We start from the raw sequence: 19,799 nt of genomic DNA, 5'->3' as shown, positions 1-19,799 counted from the left end.
CTTCCGCAGACTGCCTCCGGCCGCTCTATCTCGCCCACGTCGCGGCTCCTGGAGGCCAGCGCCCTCGCCTACCTGTCGGTAACCGGCGCCTGCTCTTCCGAGAGAGCTGACAGGTAAAGACTATCTCTCCCCTCAGAACATTCGAAATCACTCCTGATGAACAAGAATTTTAAAGTCTGACCTTACAAGGAAATTGGCAAAACTATGCAGCAACGGAAACTGGAATACTCTATTGGAATGGAGATTGATACAGCCACATTTCGAAGACGGATTAGCGTCACTTGGCATGGTTGAAAATTCACACTTTATGACCCAGCAGTTCCACGTCGAGGTATGTACCCTGGCAGAAACACATATGCAAGAATGTACATAAAGCATTGTTCCTAATGGCCCCAAATTGGAAATGAGCCAAATGTCCGTAAGAGCAGAATGGATAAAGCAACAGAGGGGTGTGTCACAGCAAAGAAAATGAACCCACTTCAGCTAGAGGGGAGGCACGTTAACATGGATTATAACGTTGAGCGAAAGAATACGTACTTGATACTTTAGGATTACACAGCAGGAAGGGCCTGTTTGGCTGGGCATGGGTTGGGGGTTCCATTGCTGGCAATACTGGTTTTTTTTTTACCTGATTTAATACTATCTGTTAATCTATACATGTGTTTATGTACTTCTTTATATGAATATATTTTACAGTTTTAAAATGTTATTTTAAAAACCAAGCAAGCTATTGGCTAATATAGGATGGCCTACCTGATATACACATGCAATCCTGGAAGCAGAAAAGATTTTTGAAAAGTACTTTTTAAATTAAAACTTCCCCATATTTTACTGTAAACAAACAAAGGATAAAACAAAGGATTTTCTTTGATGGTTATGAACAGAGAAGTATTGTACTTATTCAGGTACTGTACTGTATACAAAAAAAATGTATAAAATATTTCCTATCCTTAAGGAACTCACCACCTCATTGACTATATGAAATACCAAGGAAGTAAATTAACAAGCAGTACAACATGTGATTATGCCTAAATGAACCATAGGAGAGGTACTCTGAAGTCCAACTACTTATAATCTCTTTGTGACAAATGTGAAAAGACTGCATAAGATGGTAGCAGCAGAATTAAAATATAATCAAATCTGTAAACAAGGCTGTTTTTGTTTTTCTTACCATTCTACACGTTTGAGAAAAGCTAACATGCACTAAGTGCTTACCATGTGTCAAGCACTGTTCGTGCATTTCCTTAATTCATCTCACAATGTCCTTAGAGGACAAGTGCTATTATTACTCCATCCTACAGACGAAGAAACTGAGGCGGAGAGGTCTGGTAGCTTGCTAAATGTCACACTGCTAGTCAATTTAAACAGTCAACATTTAAAAATCATTATCTTGCCTACGTCTAGCAACGACCAATCACAAAATGCTCTGGCTAGGTGGCCTCACCCGGAAGCCTGAAGAACTCCGCCCCGCCCCTTGTTTCCCATAAGCCGAGTTCCCAAGGAAACACAGGAAGTGAGGCATACCCGCACTTCCCATGGCCGCCGCTCCAGCTTGAGCTACCTGTGGAAGCCGAGGGCGGAACTGGCGGAAGTGACATTATCAACGCGCGCCGGGAATTCTGTAGGGTCGGGAAGGGTCGCCGTGGCGGGCGCCTGGGCCGCTTGCTGCTTCACTTCGTTTTCGCGGGCCGGTAGCGGTCTCAGTAGTGACTCCAGGTAAAACCTTTTTAGCTCCTTTCTTCTCTGAGGATTCGTACAGAAGCGACCACTGCAGAGAGGCCCTGGGGCGGCGGCGGGAGGAGGGGCGGAGTGGACGGGAGGCCGCGCGGGGAACGTTCCTCCGGCTCGTGCTGCCGCAGCTCTGGCCTGTACCGGCCGCCCATCCCGCCCGTGCGCTCCTGTGCCGTGGTTCGAAAGCGGCTTCCAGTTGTACTAGCGTGGGGTGCGGGGTGCCGGGAGGGGCCTGGTAGAGGACAGCCTCGCGCTTCCTAGACCCGGAGTCTTTATGTCCTGCCATCCGTTTCTTCTTTTCGATATTGGAAGGCAGATTCACCCTGGCCTGTGTCCACTTGTTTTGCAGCCAGCAGGGGTGGTTTTATGATAAAGTTGCTCTTGAGACCTTTTAACGTTTTTCAGAGGCAGGAGACTTCAAGCACGGTAGAGTGTAGGATACAAGTATGCACCACTTTAGTATACATGCCTGTGACGGTGAGAAAGACAACGATGTATAGATGTTGACTTTAAATTCATTCAACTTCTGTAGAGGAAATTTAAACAATATGTAGACTTACTCGAAGGTTGTTTATATAATAATGAATCAAGAGTTTGCATTCTGCTTTATGAATGTCAGTAATACAGAGTTCATAAGAACAACGTTCATTTTGAAAGTTGCAGATTGTGCTGCTTAGAATAAGAAGTGAGATGAGGAAAAAGAACCCCACATACAAACCACTTTATTTACAAGGCCTCCCTGTCTAGGCCCTGGACAGTGTGGTTTTCTCATTGAAAACTCTAGGTAGGCTTCTCTGAAAAGACTATCCTTGACTGAGTTATGCATACAGTAGGAGGCTGTGCAGAGTTAATTGATTCTAGTCCCTTATCAGTGATTGTCTCCGAAAGTATCGAGTTTGGTGCTTCAAGTACCAAAAGATGGGGACATTCTGCAAACAGCTCTCTTCTCTAAGGATAAGTTAGTGCAGTAATAGCTGTGCAGTTTTAATGACACAGGTGAGGAAAGTTGGTCAGTGCCATCACCGGTACTGAGAGGTGAGCTCTAAACTTTGGTAACATTTGATCTCCAGCTGGTTCCTCAGATTTCTTCTGTAGACTTAGTTTGCAAAAGCAGGTCTGGAGCCACCACTTTCGGGATGAATCTGTAGTCGTATATACGAGCAGTTTAATTCCTGCCCTTATTAACTCTTGCCTCAACTCTAGCAGCGACTCAAACCGAACTGCCAGCCTCCAGTTTTATCTCTTGGAAATCCATCCACACTCTTGCCAAAGTAGATCTACTCCTGGCGCACTTCAAAGCCTTGTCACTGTGCTTATTGCTTGTGTAATAATGACTTAGACTCCTGATAGTGTGGCCCCACTTTGCTTGCCATCTCATCCGCTGCAGGGACACTCCATGCAGTCCTGCTGAGTTTGTTGCTTGCATACTGCATGCTCTCTCAATCTCTGTCTCTTTGTACTTGATCTTTCTTCTGCCTGAAGTGCTGATTTGTAAATTCCTACTGAGTTTGCTACACCCAAGTCAAATGGTCCTTACTTTGTGAATACACTCTTCAGAACACTTGGCAGTTACATTGTCTTCTTTTTCTGTAGTGTGTATGCATTCATTCAGGTCCACCTACTGTACGCCAGGCACTGTACTAAGTACAGGGATTGCAAAGGCAATCATGCTGATTTCTGCACTCTAGGGGCTTAGCATAGTGCATATGTGCTATTCTAGCACTTAAGTTTTGCAGTGAATATTAGCATACACTTCAAATTGAACTTTTTGATGCCAGGGGCTATATCCTCTTCATTTTTATATTTGCATCACTTCAGTTGTTAGAATAGGATAACAGTGTCAAAGAGTGTAATTTTCTTATATCTCTGACGTTTTCTGAAGCTGACTTTTCTCCTTTTTTTTTTTTTTGATGTTTTTCATTGATGAGTATGTAAGATACATAGTTTTTAGGGTCCTTTGTCCTTTCAAAGTCACTGTGAGATTCTTTCATTCATCTAACAACAATCTGAGTTCTTACTTTATACAAGTACAAGCTTGAGGTACATGTGTCTCTTTGACATGTAACTTGTAACTTTGAGACTTCTAAGTTCTGTGTGAGAATATCTATTAGATGATAATGTTTACACTAAAAGCTAATGATAACAGCTAACCTTTATCCTGTGCCTCCTGTCTGGTAACCAGATGTTGTTCTTGGTGTGTTAATCAGTCAGTCCGTCCTCACAGCAGCCCTGAGCATGTTAAGGGTCTGTCTGAAGTAAGCTGAGCAAAAGGTCTCTCAGCAGTCACTTAGTTCTTTTGTCTAAAAGGAATTTTAAATGTGTAGCCAGTAAAGAGATAACTTAAGGAAAACCAGATGTGGGCACAGTTTGTATTTATGTGTGCTGAAGAGGTAGAGTTATTACATATATAAAAACATGATGTTTTATTTTTTATGGATGTCTAGCTTCTATTCCAGTGTTTCATTAAAAGTAGTAGCTCAATAAATGATCACACTGAAATGTATTGGATCCAATTCAGTATTTATTAAACTTAATGCCCAAGACATTGTGGAGGATATAAAGCTCAACGGAAAATTTAAAAAGTTGAACTTAGCCTAATAGCATTGTGTGCACAGTGCTTAATGTATATTTCTACTCAGATACGACAGTTCCTATAGTAATTCATTTTCCCTGGGTGTTTTTCCCGAAAGTTTTTAATGCTTATTATGTACCTTAATTTTAACATTATAAGAATATTTAAACACATAACAAAACAATTTTTGTTCTGTTAGCAATTTTGCATGCAATCACTGGAAACATAAAGGAGTAAGATTTCAGCTTTATGAGGTAAAAAAGAAATGCGTTTCAAAATGGCTTCATTGTTCGTTTTTTGTATAACCATGACACTGGCTTATAAGACTGTACAGCTTACCTGTGTTGTTGCATTAAACCTCAGACTCTTTTCAAAGCAGCGTTGCTGTTTCTTGGTGTGCATGAAGATCACCCAGAGAGGTGAGGACGTCGCTGAGAAGAGTGTGCTGGGGTGCTCTAGGAAAAGACTGAATGCTGAGGTGGTTTCCAGTCCAGAGGTTTTGGATTTGCCAAGAGGAAAGTGAACACCATGGATCAGAACAACAGCCTCCCACCTTACGCTCAGGGCTTGGCCTCCCCTCAGGTACGCAGCTGGAGGTGGGGTGCAGGCAGGGCAGAGCCTGAGTTGTTAGACACTGTGTAAAAGGGAAGGAAGGGAACTGAACAATCTCTTGGTTGAAAATGGGTTTGGATTTTCTTTAAGCCTCCCTTATTTTGTTGAGAAGTTCTGTTAAGCTTTGAATAGGCACAGTAGTGTTTAACTTGGGGAGTTTATGTAAAAGCTAAAATGTGTATTTGTCTATGAAACCTAATCTTTTGATAAACACTTATGAAAGTGGTCCAAGTGATTATAGGGTATTTGATTTTGAGAGTAACTCTAGCCAAGTTATTTTCTATTTTTATCTTTTCCTTTTTATGTTTAAAGTTCCAGATAACATGTCTGTTTTTTAATTTTTTAAATAACTTCTGTTGGGATATAATTTACATGCTTAAATAAGAACACTCATTTTAAGTGTATGTTTTGATAATTGTGTATACCTGTGTCAGTCATGGAATATTTCATTTACCCAAAAAATCCTCTCCTGCCCCTGTGCTGTCACGCCCCTAGCCTCATGCAACTACTTACCTGCTTTCCAGAGTTAGAGAAGGCTTTGCCTTGTCTAGATCAGCATGCAAGTAGAATCATGGCAGTATATGATGTTTGTGTGTCTGTCTTCTTTTCCTAACGTCATATTTGTATATCAGCAAATTCCTTTGTATTGCCAAGTAGCACTCTGTTGTTTGGAGGTACCACAGCTTGTCCATTCTACATTAGGGGTGTCTCCTGGTTGGGGCCATTATGAATAAAGGTGCTGTATATTTGTGTATAGTGTTCATGTCTACTATGTTTTTATTTCTCTTGGATAAATACGAGTGGGATTGCTAAGTCACTATGTGAGTGTATGTTTAATGTTATAAGAAAGTGCCAGGCATACCCTAAAGTTGCACTAGCAGTGTAAAGAAAGTGAAATGAAAGTTCTAGTTGTTCCGCATCCTCACCAACACTTGGGTTTTTTTTTTTTATATTAGCCATTCATTCTAGTGGTTGCCTAGGAGTATCTCTTTGTGGTTTTAATTTGCATTTTCCTGTTGACTTATGATCTTGAGCATCTTGTCGAATGCTTATTAGCCGTTTATATATCTTCATTTGAAAAAATGACCTTCACATCTTTTGCCCATTCTTTATTGGTCTGTTTGTTCATCTTTTATTGAATTTTTTTTTTTCTTAGAGAAAATCATGGATTTATTGCTTTGGGAGAAGAGGGTGTAGAAAGGACATACAAGATGCCAAAATTTTTTTAATAATAAGTTCTGCAGAGTTTTTTTCTTTTTTCTCTTTTACTTTTTTTAATTGAAGTATAGTCAGTTTACAATGTTGTGTCAATTTCTGGTGCATAGCACAATGCTTCAGTCATACATGAATATACACATACTCGTTTTCATATTCTTTTTCACCGTAAGTTACTACAAGATATTGAATATAGTTCCCTGTGCTAAACAATATAAACTTATATTTAACTATTTTATATATATCATGGTCGTTCTTTATATATTCTAGATACAAGTTCTTTCTCTGATATACTGTATGCTAGATGTTTTCTACTAGTCTGTGGCTTAATTTGTAATTTTCTTAATGGTATCTTTCAAAGAGTAGGAATTATTAATTTTTCTGAACTTTGTTTGTCAGGTTTACTTTATGGTTAATGCATTTGTATCCTGTCTAAAAAGTCTTTGCCTACCCAAAACCTTAAGGATTTTCTTCTAATAGTTTTAGCTTTTGTATGTCTGTGGTCCACTTTTATATATGACATAAAGAAATGCAGACCTTCCAAAACTTTAGTCTTAGCCCTTTTAGGGTAGTGTAAGCTGATTTTTTTTCTAGCCAGTATTTCTATAGAAATAAGTAATAGGCGCAATAGAATAATTCCTGTGCTGTTAGGACTATTGTATAAATTTGGTCCTTCTGTATTTTTTCTGCCAATATGTTGGTGAAACAATTTAACAGAAATATCTTAGACATTTTTAGTTTATATTTTCTTCTAAATAAAGTGGTGGAAGTCAGAAAGGACTGTGGCACTCTTTTGGAGTTTTACACCCATTTGAGAATATATTGAAAACTATGGATTTCTCTGTAGAAACGCTGGGTAAATTTTAAGAGGTTCAGACAGCCTGTCACAAGCTCTGCAGGCTCCATGGGCTGCATGAGTTCTGGTGTTGTGGGAAGGCTCGGCACTGGGGCTCAGGGGAGCTTGGCTGTGGTCCCGTCTCACCTCTGACATCTGTGGCCTTGGGCAAAACCCTTAACTTCTGTTGGTGTCAGTTTTCTTCTCCTTAATGTGGGAAGAACAGCATCTATTTTGCCTTTTCTAAAGGGCTGCTGTGAGACTCAGATAAATTAATAAATGTAATAATGTCTGGAAAAATTCAGAAACAGTGTATTAAAGTGAATGGATAGCATTCTGATAGACGCATTGGGTTTTATTGATGTGCACTGTGGGAGAGCAAACGACCGACCTTTTTGAGCAGTGTTCTGATGTTTTTTATTCAGTAGTGTTCTAGCACTTGTCAGCATTTTCTCTGTACCGCCGTCATGTTAAACGCTTTAATTGGCTGGTTCTGGGGTAACCGTACACTTTATCATCGACACTAGGACAGAGGCTTTGAGAGTGAAGTGGATACTAGTTCAGATGGTGTGTGGTCACTCCAGTTATGTCCTTTATTCTCTCTAGGGGTCTTTGTGCATTGTTGTCCTCTGGATACGTCTGAAGGGTTAAGCAGCTTCCTCAGGTTCTCACGTTATAAGTATAATCCAGAGTTGGATTTCAGGTCTACTTCCAGATCCTGAGCTCTTACCTACTATGTTACTGGTGTGTTTAAAAGCAGCAAGTCCCTCCCTCTTCATGCTTGGTAACCCCGTTTATGCTCGGACGGTGCCTGTCTATGCATCTCACCTGCTCATCTACGAGGGAGGTCCTGCAAACGCTCAGCCCCAGTCAGCCTAACCCTCTTCTCTCCTGACTTTCCACAGGGTGCTATGACTCCTGGGATTCCTATCTTTAGTCCAATGATGCCTTATGGCACAGGACTGACTCCGCAGCCTATTCAGAACACCAACAGCCTGTCCATCTTGGAGGAGCAGCAGCGGCAGCAGCAGCAACAGCAGCAGCAGCAGCAGCAGCAGCAGCAGCAGCAGCAGCAGCAGGCGGTGGCCACCGTCCAGCAGTCGCCATCCCAGCAGGCAGCGCAGGGGGCCTCCGGCCAGACCCCACAGCTCTTCCACTCACAGACTCTTACGACGGCACCCTTGCCGGGCACCACGCCCCTGTATCCCTCCCCTATGACGCCCATGACCCCCATCACCCCTGCCACGCCAGCCTCGGAGAGCTCTGGGATCGTGCCGCAGCTGCAGTGAGTACTTGAGTCGTGTCCTTTTCCCCTGCCCTGCACATGTCCCTTGGAGCTGCACCGCTGTCTTTGTTTTCAGATGGATTGGTTTATCTCAGTGTGTGTCACTAATGGTGATCATGTGTCTCACTTGGGAAAGGGAAGCAGAGCTATCTTAGTGAGTCAGTGCCCTTAGTAAAAGGCTCTCATAACATCTTCAGAAATTTAGTAGCTTGTGTTTATACATTTGGGCCAATGAAGTCCAACCTGGATTTCATTGTTGTTATTATAGACATTTCTCTGTAGTTGGCTTACCAAATCAAGCCTTATGTAGCCTCCTTCCCTTGTGATATTTTAAGTCTTTGGAAAGATTAATTACTTAGTCACAGAATTTCTCTCTCATAGTGGTCCTTGTCTTTCTCCATTGGTTGTTACAAGCACTGCATGTAAATCCTTCCCACAAGCTGGGGATGGCTGTTCTTTCCTAACTGGATTTTTCTGCCTAGTTGCAGTGGGTGCTGTATGTAACAGAGTTGGGGGTGGGAAGTGGGGGGATGGAATTTGTCCTTCCTGAAAAACAGGCAGATACTCTCATATATCTGTCAATGAGAAGTATGTAGCTTTTGCCTTTAGGAACCTTATGGCCAAATGGAAGGAGTATTTGCAACAGCTGCATTACCCAGTTTTCTTATAAGCCATTTCTAATCAGTTTTAGAACTAAGTAATGTTCAATCATGGAACCTGACTGTTATCCAGGGACCTAAATCTTGCCTTGGGTGTTTGATCTGACACAGTTTGAAAAACAAAGTAATTTTGCTCTTAATGATTTAGAAAGATAAGCACTTGTTAGTTTATCTTTATAAATACCATACTCTATTGCTTTGCACACTTATCTGGCTCCCACGAGCATTTAAGTTTGTACCTCTCGTTTAAATCATAAAAATGTAACCAGTTCAGATGTGGCGTTTGTTTCTTACCAGCACCTTATATTTCTGGTATTTCACAAAGTGTCCCAGAAAATTTGTAAAATTGTGGAAATTAAATAACATACTTTTAAAAAGTCAGTGGATCAAAGATCACAAGAGCAGTTAGAAAATAACTTAGAGACAAATGAAAATGAAAATATAACATGCCAGAACATATAGGATGCAGTGAATGTGGTGCTAAGGGTGAAATTTATAACTAAAAATGTTCACATTAAAAAAATAAGAAATATTTCAAACCAATAACTTAACATTACAACTTAGGGAACTAGAAAAAGAACAAACTAAACCGAAAGCTAGCAGAATGAAGGGAATAATGAAGATTAGAGCAGAGAAATGAAACAGAAAAGAAAAACAGTTGATTAAATCAATGAAACAAAAAGTTCTCTGGAAAAAATCAACAAACTTCTAGTTAGTGGACCAACAGAAACAGTGAAGACTCAAATGACTGAAATCAAATGAAAGTGGGACTGTTACTACCGATTGTGCAGAAATAAGAAAGATTATAAGAGAGTATACTATGAATTTGTGTCTATAAAACTGACTGGAAGGAAATCGACGGTGTAGAAATGAAAACACTGAATTGATCATCCTAATTGGCATTACAGTTGTGTATTAAAGAAGACACCCAACGTCTTTTCACCAAGTTGTGAATCATTAAGTTTTCAAAGGTATTGCATTTGACAGTGTAAGAAAACCAGAGATAGCCATGAGCTAGCTGGATGGAGATGTATTTGCAATCTGGGGTCAGTATTCACAGGACAGTGATGGTACAACTTATTTATAAATTATTCATAAAATTATATAAGAATACTGAAAAATGAAAGGGGTTCATGGACCCAGAAAATAAATGGTGATGTCTTTTTTTTCTTGATTTACTGAAGGTTAATCAGAAGAAAAAGCAGGTTTTCTTCCTTTGTCAAACATAATTGAATTCTTGTTTCAAAAGATACTTTGAGAGAAGTGAGAAAATCGCACCTTCGTACTTTATTTAAAAGAAGTGATTTTGAGGATTAGGGGGAATGGTGGTGGCACTGTTTCAGAGCTCATGGGTGAGCTGAGTCAGTAGAGGAGAAAGGTTAGGCTTGCTTGGCTCTGGAGATAGGCAGACTCAAATCCCAACTCTGCCTACCACTTAGGGACCACGTGTATTCTGAGCAAGTTACATAACACCTCGCCCCACCCACCCCCCACCGCCTTTTAAGCTTCAGCTTCTTCATCAGAAGTTAATAGTTATTACTTCATAGTGCACTGTAAGTGTTAAGTGGGATAATCTATGTAAAATGTTTGCCATGGTGTGTGGTACTTGTTAAACATTTAATAGATGTCAGCATTTTTTAAAGTTTTAATTTAAAAAATTAAATTAGTTTAAATTAGTTCTAGTGAAAGAATCCAATTTCTAGGTAATCATCTAATACTGATAGTTAAAGAAATAATGTTTTCTTTTCACATTTCTTGCAGAAATATCGTATCCACAGTGAATCTTGGTTGTAAACTTGACCTAAAGACCATTGCACTCCGTGCCCGAAATGCTGAATACAATCCGAAGGTCAGAGCAAATTTAATGTATTCAAACTAAAATAATACAAGGTTTTTCTTCTAAAGGTCTCTCGATCAAAAAGAATGTGTCATGTTTAAGTTTGTCACCAACAAAACAAGAATTTAAAGTGAAATGTGTATCATTTTTGTTGAGTAGCTGCTGAGTGAGAGACTCTGGGAATGCAGCCTTCTGCAAGATGCAGTTTTATATCCCGTGTGATGGGGGCCATGTGGAGTTAGAGGACAATGCATAGCATGAGCCTACTTATGTGTTGAAAACCGTGTAGAATAGAACGCCACGCTACCTGGATTTTACTTCAGAACAATCCAGTTGGAGTACTGGGGAGGGGGGCACATGGATGAAACAAGATCAGCCACGAGTTAATAATTATTAAAGTTGGATGATAAGTACAAGGAAATTTATTATAATATTTTTTCTACCTTTAACTGTCGCATTTTTTTAATAATAAAAAGATTAGGGGAAAAATAACTATAAGTTTTCTACCTTTAAGATAGCAGCCTAATGCATATTAAGGCTTTAGTCCCTGCACTAGTAGAAAAGCTGTTTTTAAAAAACTAGTAAACGTTTGCATTCAGAAATGAGTGGACCTTTTTAGAGGGCTGGGCAGAAGCCAGGCATCTGAGTCTGGAAGATGATGGGGTTGAAGGGCCCTGCAGAGGACAGCTCCCTCCAAGTGCGAGCACCTATCAGCAAGTAACTCAAAGGAATGCTGTTTACTTTAATGTCATCTTGAAACAATACCATGTATCAGCACCTGAGCGCCCAGATACTGGATCACGGAGAAGGGCAAACGAATAAGAATAATCTTAAGTGTTATAAGAAGTATGTGGAACTCACTTCATGCCCAGATTTTCGTTTGCTTATGCCTCACCAGAAGAATTAACTCATAAGGATCAGCTTGATCAATTTTAGGAACAAAGTATTTTCTCTTAATTGAGTGATAAATTGTTCTGCTCTCCTTCCCCTACCCCCTACCCCCAAAATATTTACCAAGTGTTAAAAGATGTATTAGTGGTTGTACAGGCACCCCTTGGCTGGCCAGTGCATCGTGAGAACGGTTCTATGTTCTGGCTCTGGTTTAGCCAGTGGATTTATGAGAGTTCATTGGGTGAGTTGTTTCATTTGTTCCTTGAGCCACAATTCGGGTCACGTATTTTAGTTCAAGAAGTCTAATCGAGGACACAAATCTAGTACAAACAGTGAAATCATGTTCTTGTACCTCTTTTGATAAGTGACTCTTGGCATCTTAATAAGATGTAGTACCTGAGGTTTTTGTTTCGAATGCTTGGAAAAGCCAGATAAAATTATCGGTTGACCAAACGGCAAGAAAGGATTAATACTAAGGAAAAGAAGGGAGAGAAAGAAGAGGCAGTAAATAATAAAACTTAAGTCCTTTGTCCTGTCCTGGGTCTTGGTTTAGAGGTCTTGGAAGGAAGATGTATTTTCAGGGGTCATCACCTTTTAGTAGATTTGGGGTCAGTCTTCAGGCAGGATCTATCCAGTTGGATTCTAAGTACATGGAAACTGGGGAAGGTATCCATTCATCTGTATCCTGATGCCTGAAAACAGTATTTTAGTTAGGAGAGTCTCAAACGCTTCCTTCTAGGCAGTTTGAAGGCTCACCTCCATTGGTGTCTTTTCCATCTTACTGTCTGCTGCCTGTATATCATGTCCAGACATGTGGGTGGTGATTGCTTTGAAAATGTAGCTTACCCTGTTGGGCATATGACAGTGTACATTGGTTGGATGGTACTAGACGAGGTCAGTATATAAGAAGGTGGGGGCTATTGGGGGGAGCCAGGCCAATCCTTATAGGTTTTTCAGAAACAGTTTTGTAGGGTAAGAATTTGTGGGATTTGGAGTTCATCGATGCTAAAACTTTAGGCCAAGGAAAATAAAACTATTTTTGGAAACTTGGCCTTTTAACAAAACGAAGTTTCAATCAACAGAAAAACAACTTACATACTATTATTAGGCATATCTAAGCTCTTTGATTTGGGCGCTGAATGAAAGCTAAGTGGAGCCCAGAACCCTGCCACCCATTTCAGTTTCTCTGCCTTGTAATAACTGAAGACATGAAGCCCCTTAACCTTCTCAAGTAAAGTATCCCCACCAATATTTCTGTAAAGTTTGAGTCAATGTATATATTTGTCTCTGTCTTTTTTTTTTTTTTTTTGGTGGTGGTTGCTTTTTGTTGTAACTGTGTGCACTTGCATACATATTAGTATTTGAAGATAACTTAGAGTGACCGAGCCACTTTGAGATATTTAAATAAAGTGAAGAGAAAAGATGATGACTAAGTTTCTGCTACCCACTCGGTCTGAAAAAAAGTTTATCTTTGTAGTGTTAGAGGTGGCTAAACCTAGTAAGGAGCTGCTGTCTACATGAGTTAGAGGAGCCACTTTCCTTAGAATGGGCTGTACTCTTAAAATTGATATTTCCTTCAAATGTTTGATTTCCTCTAGTGAATCATTAATTTATTTTAATGTTTTAATTGGAAATAACCAAAGAAGAAAGAAAATTCTTTTATTTTCATAATGACAGAAACCCAAAAGTTTATCAACTAGTAATATTTACTCATGAACCGCTAATAAGATGGCTCTCTTAGTAGGATGAGCTGTTGGTAACAGAATGTTTTATAGCTCTAGTTAGAAGTCATACTGTATCAACATAAAAGTATACCTTGATCATTTCAAATATATGCAGCATTATTTATTGACCATTAGGGTTTATCATTGGAGCAAAATATCAGTGAGAATGAGGCAGTTTTAGATTCATTTTGGTAATCAAGAGATCTTTGTTTACTTTTTCTTAAAGAAAGGAAGTAAAGATGAGACTGGAGTAGGATTTAATAGTTACGTGGTAAACAGACCAAAGATACAGGTAGAGAGAGGAAAATGAAAATGAGTTTCTAAAACTCTAAAACATAACCTTGTCTTTTATGTGCAAGTTAGAAAGGTTTAGCCTAGGTATAAATACCCAAAGTTAGAGTTGCTCTAATAAATGGCTAAGAAAGAAAATGGCTCATTTAGCTTTTGAGACTTTTTGGTCAGCTTGGTGAAGTAATTAAAATATAGAGAACATCGAATATTCCTAATTATTTTAGAATCCCTTCTTTTTTACAGTGAGAGAATAAACTTTTATGGTTACTCAGTGGCCATTTAGGAAACCACAAAGATTTGGTATAAAAACAGTTCTATTATTTTGAATTTAGAGTGAGAATTTAAGAAAGACTTGTCAGAACTATTGAAATTTTTCATTATTTAAGCATTTTACCTTTGACTTTAAAATATAATATCAGTATATTGTAAGAGTGTGTACATCATGGTGAATTCATGATATTAATAAGCAGTTTCCTTAATAAGGAAATATTTTGTATTAATTTTTGTACCTGGTATAATGTCAACCATTCATATTAGTTATTACCTTTAGCCAAAACAGTCCAATACTGTTTCCTCCAAACACAAGGAAAACTAGAAGGCAGATAACCAAGAAATACATAGCTCTCCGTCCTTCAGTGCACATTCACGTTCCTTTTATAGTTGTTCACAGTGGCATAATCCTTTCACCAATTAATAGAGTGGTCATTATGTAACGTGAACATGAGAGTAAATGGCAAATAAAATCTGTTGGCCAATGGTTTTACCTTTTTCTTAAGAAATTACCTAAATATTAAATTTCATTTAAGTGTTTGTCTAAAATTCCAAGGTAACTAAGGTCTGGAAGTCACCATTTAACCACCATGGCAAGTCCATATGAGTGTAGCATTATAAGAATTAATCTTTTGTCTATCATAATTTTATTAAGTTGAATATATTATTTTACAGTTTTATAGTCTCTAATGAAATATCAGTTATCCAACCAATCAAACTGATAGAGGGAGTTTAGGAAATGCAAAATAATTAGGCACTTCCTGGGACTTGTATAAACTAGAATGTCATGGTAGCATTTTTACGTGGTGGTAAAATCGGAGGGAAGACATGCAGCAGTTATTTTTCCCTCTATGCCAACTTTATTGAGCATTTGTATCATTACTAGATGTTGAATTTTGTCACAAAAAGCATTTTTTAAACAAATTGTTACAGCAATCTATTTTGTCAGAGTCATCATGGTTAGAAATATTATATGCTCTTATTATATGTAATTAAATATCAAATATTAAAATTTTAGAGTTATTTGAAAGTAATTTTTTGCTTTATATCACATAACCTAGAGCTGAGGCCATTGCATTTATATAAATGCCAATACATTAATACTATTGCTAAAGGCCTGTTGAAAGCAGGTCACTTCACTATGCGTTGATGTGCTTGTAATCTGATTTGTTCATTCCTTCTGGAAGTGGGAAAGGTTTATTGGTTGATTTGCCTAAAAAGTCATTAATGAAACAAAAACCTAAAGGAGAAATTTTTTGCAAATATCACTTTGCTCCACTTGCTGGCACATGTGGCGGAATACACAGATCTCGGTCTGGCTGCCTCAGTAGTCAGTTCACTTGTGTGCTCCCTGTGCGAATGCACACGTGCCACGTGGCGGTGTGAGGGAGTCCTGTGTAGAAGCAGTCAGAAGCCTTGATAACTGTGCGAGTCCCAGGTCCTCCTTCCTACCTGGTGCTCTCTGTCCATGTCTAGTTCTCCTACAGGAAGTCAGCAGGCTGGCATGGCCTCATTAAGGCTGTCTCTGACTGTTTCAGCGGTTTGCTGCTGTAATCATGAGAATACGAGAGCCCCGGACCACGGCGCTGATATTCAGTTCTGGCAAGATGGTGTGCACGGGAGCCAAGAGGTGGGTTCAGCGGAGTTCACCGTCCTGGTCTGTATGTATGTTATGAAAGAAATGGCTGTGTCTCGTGGTTTTTAGGTGTTAGGCTGATACTTTAATAAACTGTTATTACTGCTTTCTTGTTAAAATGGTTGATTCTCATCACTTGAGACAGTAGTGATTTCATTTTCTTAAAATCGGGCATGAGTTCAGGATGTGTGTTACCATCTTTTTCTCATACAGTTCAGCATGTATGTGCACTTGACTTTTGTCACTCCCGACCCTGTACTTGAGGGCCTCCTGTTGGTGAAGTCACTGTCGCTTTCCTCCTGCTTTTGTTACATAAGCCCTGTCCTGCTAAGTCACTGCTCAGTCATGGTTTTATCCAACAGATGGGTTATAGGAGTGGATAAAGGAAGACTTGGCATAAAAGAGAAATTAGTGTGTGCATTCTTCAAGTATAAATCTCATCAGTATTTTCCTGTTAAAGTAAAGCTTGTGAGCTTTCATCTCAGTAGAAGTTTGTGGGCTGAAATACAACAGTATTGATGGTGGTGGTGATGCTGTGCTTCACGTCTGTGACATCTTGGGCTCAGCGATGATGTGGTGAACTGAAAAGTTTCATTTTAATCAAGGACATGGGAATACTTTATAAATAAAACTGTTAATGTTTATTGATCTTTACTGGAAGGGGGTGACTAGTTGACACTTATTTTAAATAACTTTCCTAATTTGGACTTTTTATTAAGTTATTCGCCTAAAAATTATTTTAGCTGCCTTTGAGTATGCATATCTTACTTGTTCTTTCCCTAGTGAAGAACAGTCCAGACTAGCAGCAAGAAAATATGCCAGAGTTGTCCAGAAGTTGGGTTTTCCAGCCAAGTTCTTAGACTTCAAGATTCAGAACATGGTGGGGAGCTGTGATGTCAAATTCCCTATTAGGTTAGAAGGCCTTGTGCTCACCCACCAACAGTTCAGTAGGTAAGTCTGAAATGGATTGTGATTGCTTTTGGCAGGCAGTAATTTATAATCTACTTAAACACTGCTCATGATAAAACACATGCAAAGTAATTAGTTTCTAAGAACAAATGATACACTTATAGGTGCATTTATTATGGACGCTTCTTCCTGGCATCTTTGGTAATACCTACTATTCTTACCAGCCTCCTACTTCCCATTTCACCTGATGATGCCCAAAACCCCCCTTTACTGGGGTGAGTTGATTCTCCTTCTGTAATTTTCATCATTCTGTTGCTCAATAAATACATCTTAAATGCATGAATTAAATCCACAGCTTCTTGTATCACTTTTTCCCCCAGTTGTTTGAGTCTTCTGTTCTAGTCAAGACTATATCAAATCAACTAGCAAAGTGTAAAGCTGATATGAATATTCTTCCCATTGACTTTCCCTGCTCTTCCTGGTGAAGATTTACGAGGCAGGTGGCCTGCCCTCCTCTCCAGCCTCTCTGCCTGCAGCACCCCAGCTTCTCGTGCCCTTCCTGCACCAGGGCCCTTGCACACCTGCTTTTATACCTGGCACACTCTGGTTTCACTTTTCACCTTGGGAAACTCCCACTGGCATTTCAGATACCCACCCAAGCTTCTCTTCCTTGGGGAAGCTTGTGTCGAATTTTCCACTAGGCTAAACACACTCACATATCCTGACTGTTTTCAGTCTAACTAACAAAATGAGAGTACTCGAGTAGAATAAAACATACCAATAGTGCATTTCATCAGACAACAAAGTTAGGGAAAGGTCCGTTCTCCAACCAGTTTTTTTTCTATCACTTTGGTTAAATTGCCTGACCAAAGTTAACAGGTAGAGGATATTTCAGTTTAAGGGATGAGATGTGAATGATTAGAAGGTAAACTGTGTGACTATCTTAGAAAGAAACAATTAATTGGGCTCTTATAAGTCGATATACTTAAACTTGGCCAGAATGAAACTTGATAACTGTCAGAGAACAAGAATTCATTTTTAAAGCTGTTAGCCTTATGTCCAGAAATCCAGATTATTAGAAATAGAGTTAGTTGGTCTTCAGGTGCCAATACATGTCAGCCTTGTTGGCCTCAGGTACTCTCTCCTGTGGTGCTACTTGAAGAACTGATTAGTTTGCTGTTTACTCAGTATTTTCCCTTGTTCAGGTCCTCAGTTTTTTAATAAAGGCATGAGCAATTGTTAATTTCTAAACTGTTTTTGCCGTTTTCCTTCTAGTTATGAGCCAGAGTTATTTCCTGGTTTAATCTACAGGATGATCAAACCGAGAATCGTTCTCCTTATTTTTGTTTCTGGAAAAGTCGTATTAACAGGTAAGTTGTAACAGGAAGTAGTGTCTGAAGTTTTGAAAGTTTCAAAAGTGTCATTTTCTCAGCGCTAAGAAATAATGTCACAATGTTGGGCAGTCGGCTAGTGACTTGTGAGAAGCTTTGCCTCCTTTTTCCTCTTCCCCCACCCTAACTCTGATGGGAGGTAGACCCTACAGAGGAGATGAGCACAGGAAAGTCCAGCCACAGCCTGCAGGTCCTGCAGCTGAAGCACGGCCTTTGGGGGGGGGGGGGAGGATGTGAGCATTACATTGCCTGACAGATGGCATCTTAAGTTGAATGCCCTTGTCTAAGACTGTGGGATTCATCAGCATTACCACTGCGAGACAACAGAGGAAGGCTCAGAAGAGCTTGGTTGTAGGCAGTAATTAGGAGAATAAGATCCAGCCATTCTCACTGCTCTCCTGCTCGGTCTGACCTGCAGGAAGCCAGTCAGGGGGGCAAGGTGCAGACAAGGAGTCACCTGGGCCTTGCTTTTGTAGTTTTTTAAAAAGCCGGTTTAAGAAAACTCTGCTTTAAAAACAAAAATAGGATTGTGGTAAGGAATTCCATCATGAATGTTTTAATGCCTGCATCTTTTAGTCTTGCTGGGTGTGGAAAGAATTGTGCTTGTGGTTTTGTTTTGTCAAAAAATGCCATTTCAGACTCGACTCCAACTTGTTTTCATAGGTGCTAAAGTCAGAGCGGAAATCTATGAAGCGTTTGAGAACATTTACCCTATTCTAAAGGGTTTCAGGAAGACGACGTAATGCCTGTTGTGTACTCCTGCCCCCCTCCCCAACTTGTTTTTTCTTAAAACAAATCAGTTTGGTACATTTAAATAGTGGCGTTGTGGGCAGCGACATGGTGAGGATGATGCTGCGTTGAGGGCTGCGGCACTAGGTGAGGCTCTTCTGCCGTGTACCCCGCAGGGATGCCAGGACGCACAGAGAACACCGAAGCGTTGCTGTAAGTTGCTCGTACTGTGCTGCTATCTGGGCAGCGCTGCCCATTTATTTATACTTAGATTGTATACTTACTGCTGTTGACAAGTTGGTTTAAGGGACAAAACTTTAAGTGTTAAAGCCTCCTCAACAATTGATTGGACTATTTTATTTTGTTTAATTTCTTCCCCATAAACCACAGTTTTTATATTTCTACCAGAAAAGTAAATATCTTTTTTAGAAGTGTTGTTTTCTAATTTGTAACTCCTCGGGGTTATTTTTGTGCCAGACACATTCCGCCTTTTCAGTATTGCAGGACAGAGTAGAACTGTATTAATGCAGACAAATGGCTGTACATATTTTTCTTCCTTCAGAGTACTCTGTACAATAAATGCTGTTTATAAAAGTGTTAGATTGATGTTATAAATGAAACCTTGTAAGATTCACGTGATCATACTGTTAAAGTTGTATTTTAGATATAACGCCTGCAGCCGTTTCAGTGTTTGCTTGCTTGCTTGTTGTTTGTTTCAATCAACATTTCATTGTTGTTGCAATGAAAATGGATGAACTGCCTGAAAATTTAAAGTTGCTCACAAGACATGTATTTATTATGTCCCATATACTGAGCAGCACCTCCTGTGTCCCAGATACATTGTCTTAATTTCTCACAGAACCTGCAGTTCTGTTTCGTTGCTCTTTTGTGGGTGAGGCCGGGCAGGCCCCAGCTGAGGGTCTGCCCAGGTTCCCGAGCAGGTACGTGGCAAACAGGAGCTCTGAGCCGAAGGCCTTCAGTATGAACACTGGGGTAGTCCACAGGCTGGTGAGGTGTGTATCTTTGTTCTTCTCATGAATATCAGGTAAACGTGTAAGTCCTTGGGTTCCATTGTTTGGGTATGTGTTTTTCTTTTTAACTGTAAAAATATTCTTTCAAACAACTCAGAGGTGTGTAGCCAGGAAGGGAAGTTTCTTCCTTCCTCTCCCTTCTGCCTGTTTCCCTGGGTTCGCACCAGGTTGGCGGGTTATC

The 19,799-nt window shown here is 39.7% G+C and overlaps 1 protein-coding gene across 5 annotated transcripts; it reads left to right on the top strand.

The window, feature by feature from the left end:
* Positions 1-38: 38 nt before the first annotated feature.
* Positions 39-19,448, top strand: TBP (TATA-box binding protein). 5 transcript variants are annotated; one of them, XM_064486436.1, is made up of 8 exons: positions 39-331; positions 4,683-4,885; positions 7,871-8,250; positions 10,671-10,758; positions 15,461-15,552; positions 16,342-16,509; positions 17,743-17,837; positions 18,522-19,448. In XM_064486436.1, exons 2-8 carry the CDS (start codon positions 4,832-4,834, stop codon positions 18,599-18,601), a joined length of 957 nt encoding a protein of 318 aa, XP_064342506.1. In that variant the 5' UTR covers positions 39-331; positions 4,683-4,831; the 3' UTR covers positions 18,602-19,448. The 5 variants fall into 5 exon arrangements, with proteins under 5 accessions (XP_064342506.1, XP_064342507.1, XP_031312626.1 ...); XM_064486437.1 differs by having other exon boundaries at positions 4,680-4,885; XM_031456766.2 differs by lacking the exon at positions 39-331 and adding an exon at positions 1,481-1,716.
* The last annotated feature ends 351 nt before the right edge of the window (positions 19,449-19,799 follow it).

The sequence above is a fragment of the Camelus dromedarius genome, chromosome 6 (assembly GCF_036321535.1).
Source record: "Camelus dromedarius isolate mCamDro1 chromosome 6, mCamDro1.pat, whole genome shotgun sequence".
NCBI classification, from domain to species: domain Eukaryota; kingdom Metazoa; phylum Chordata; class Mammalia; order Artiodactyla; family Camelidae; genus Camelus; species Camelus dromedarius.
This window is presented reverse-complemented; position numbering and strand designations above follow the sequence as displayed.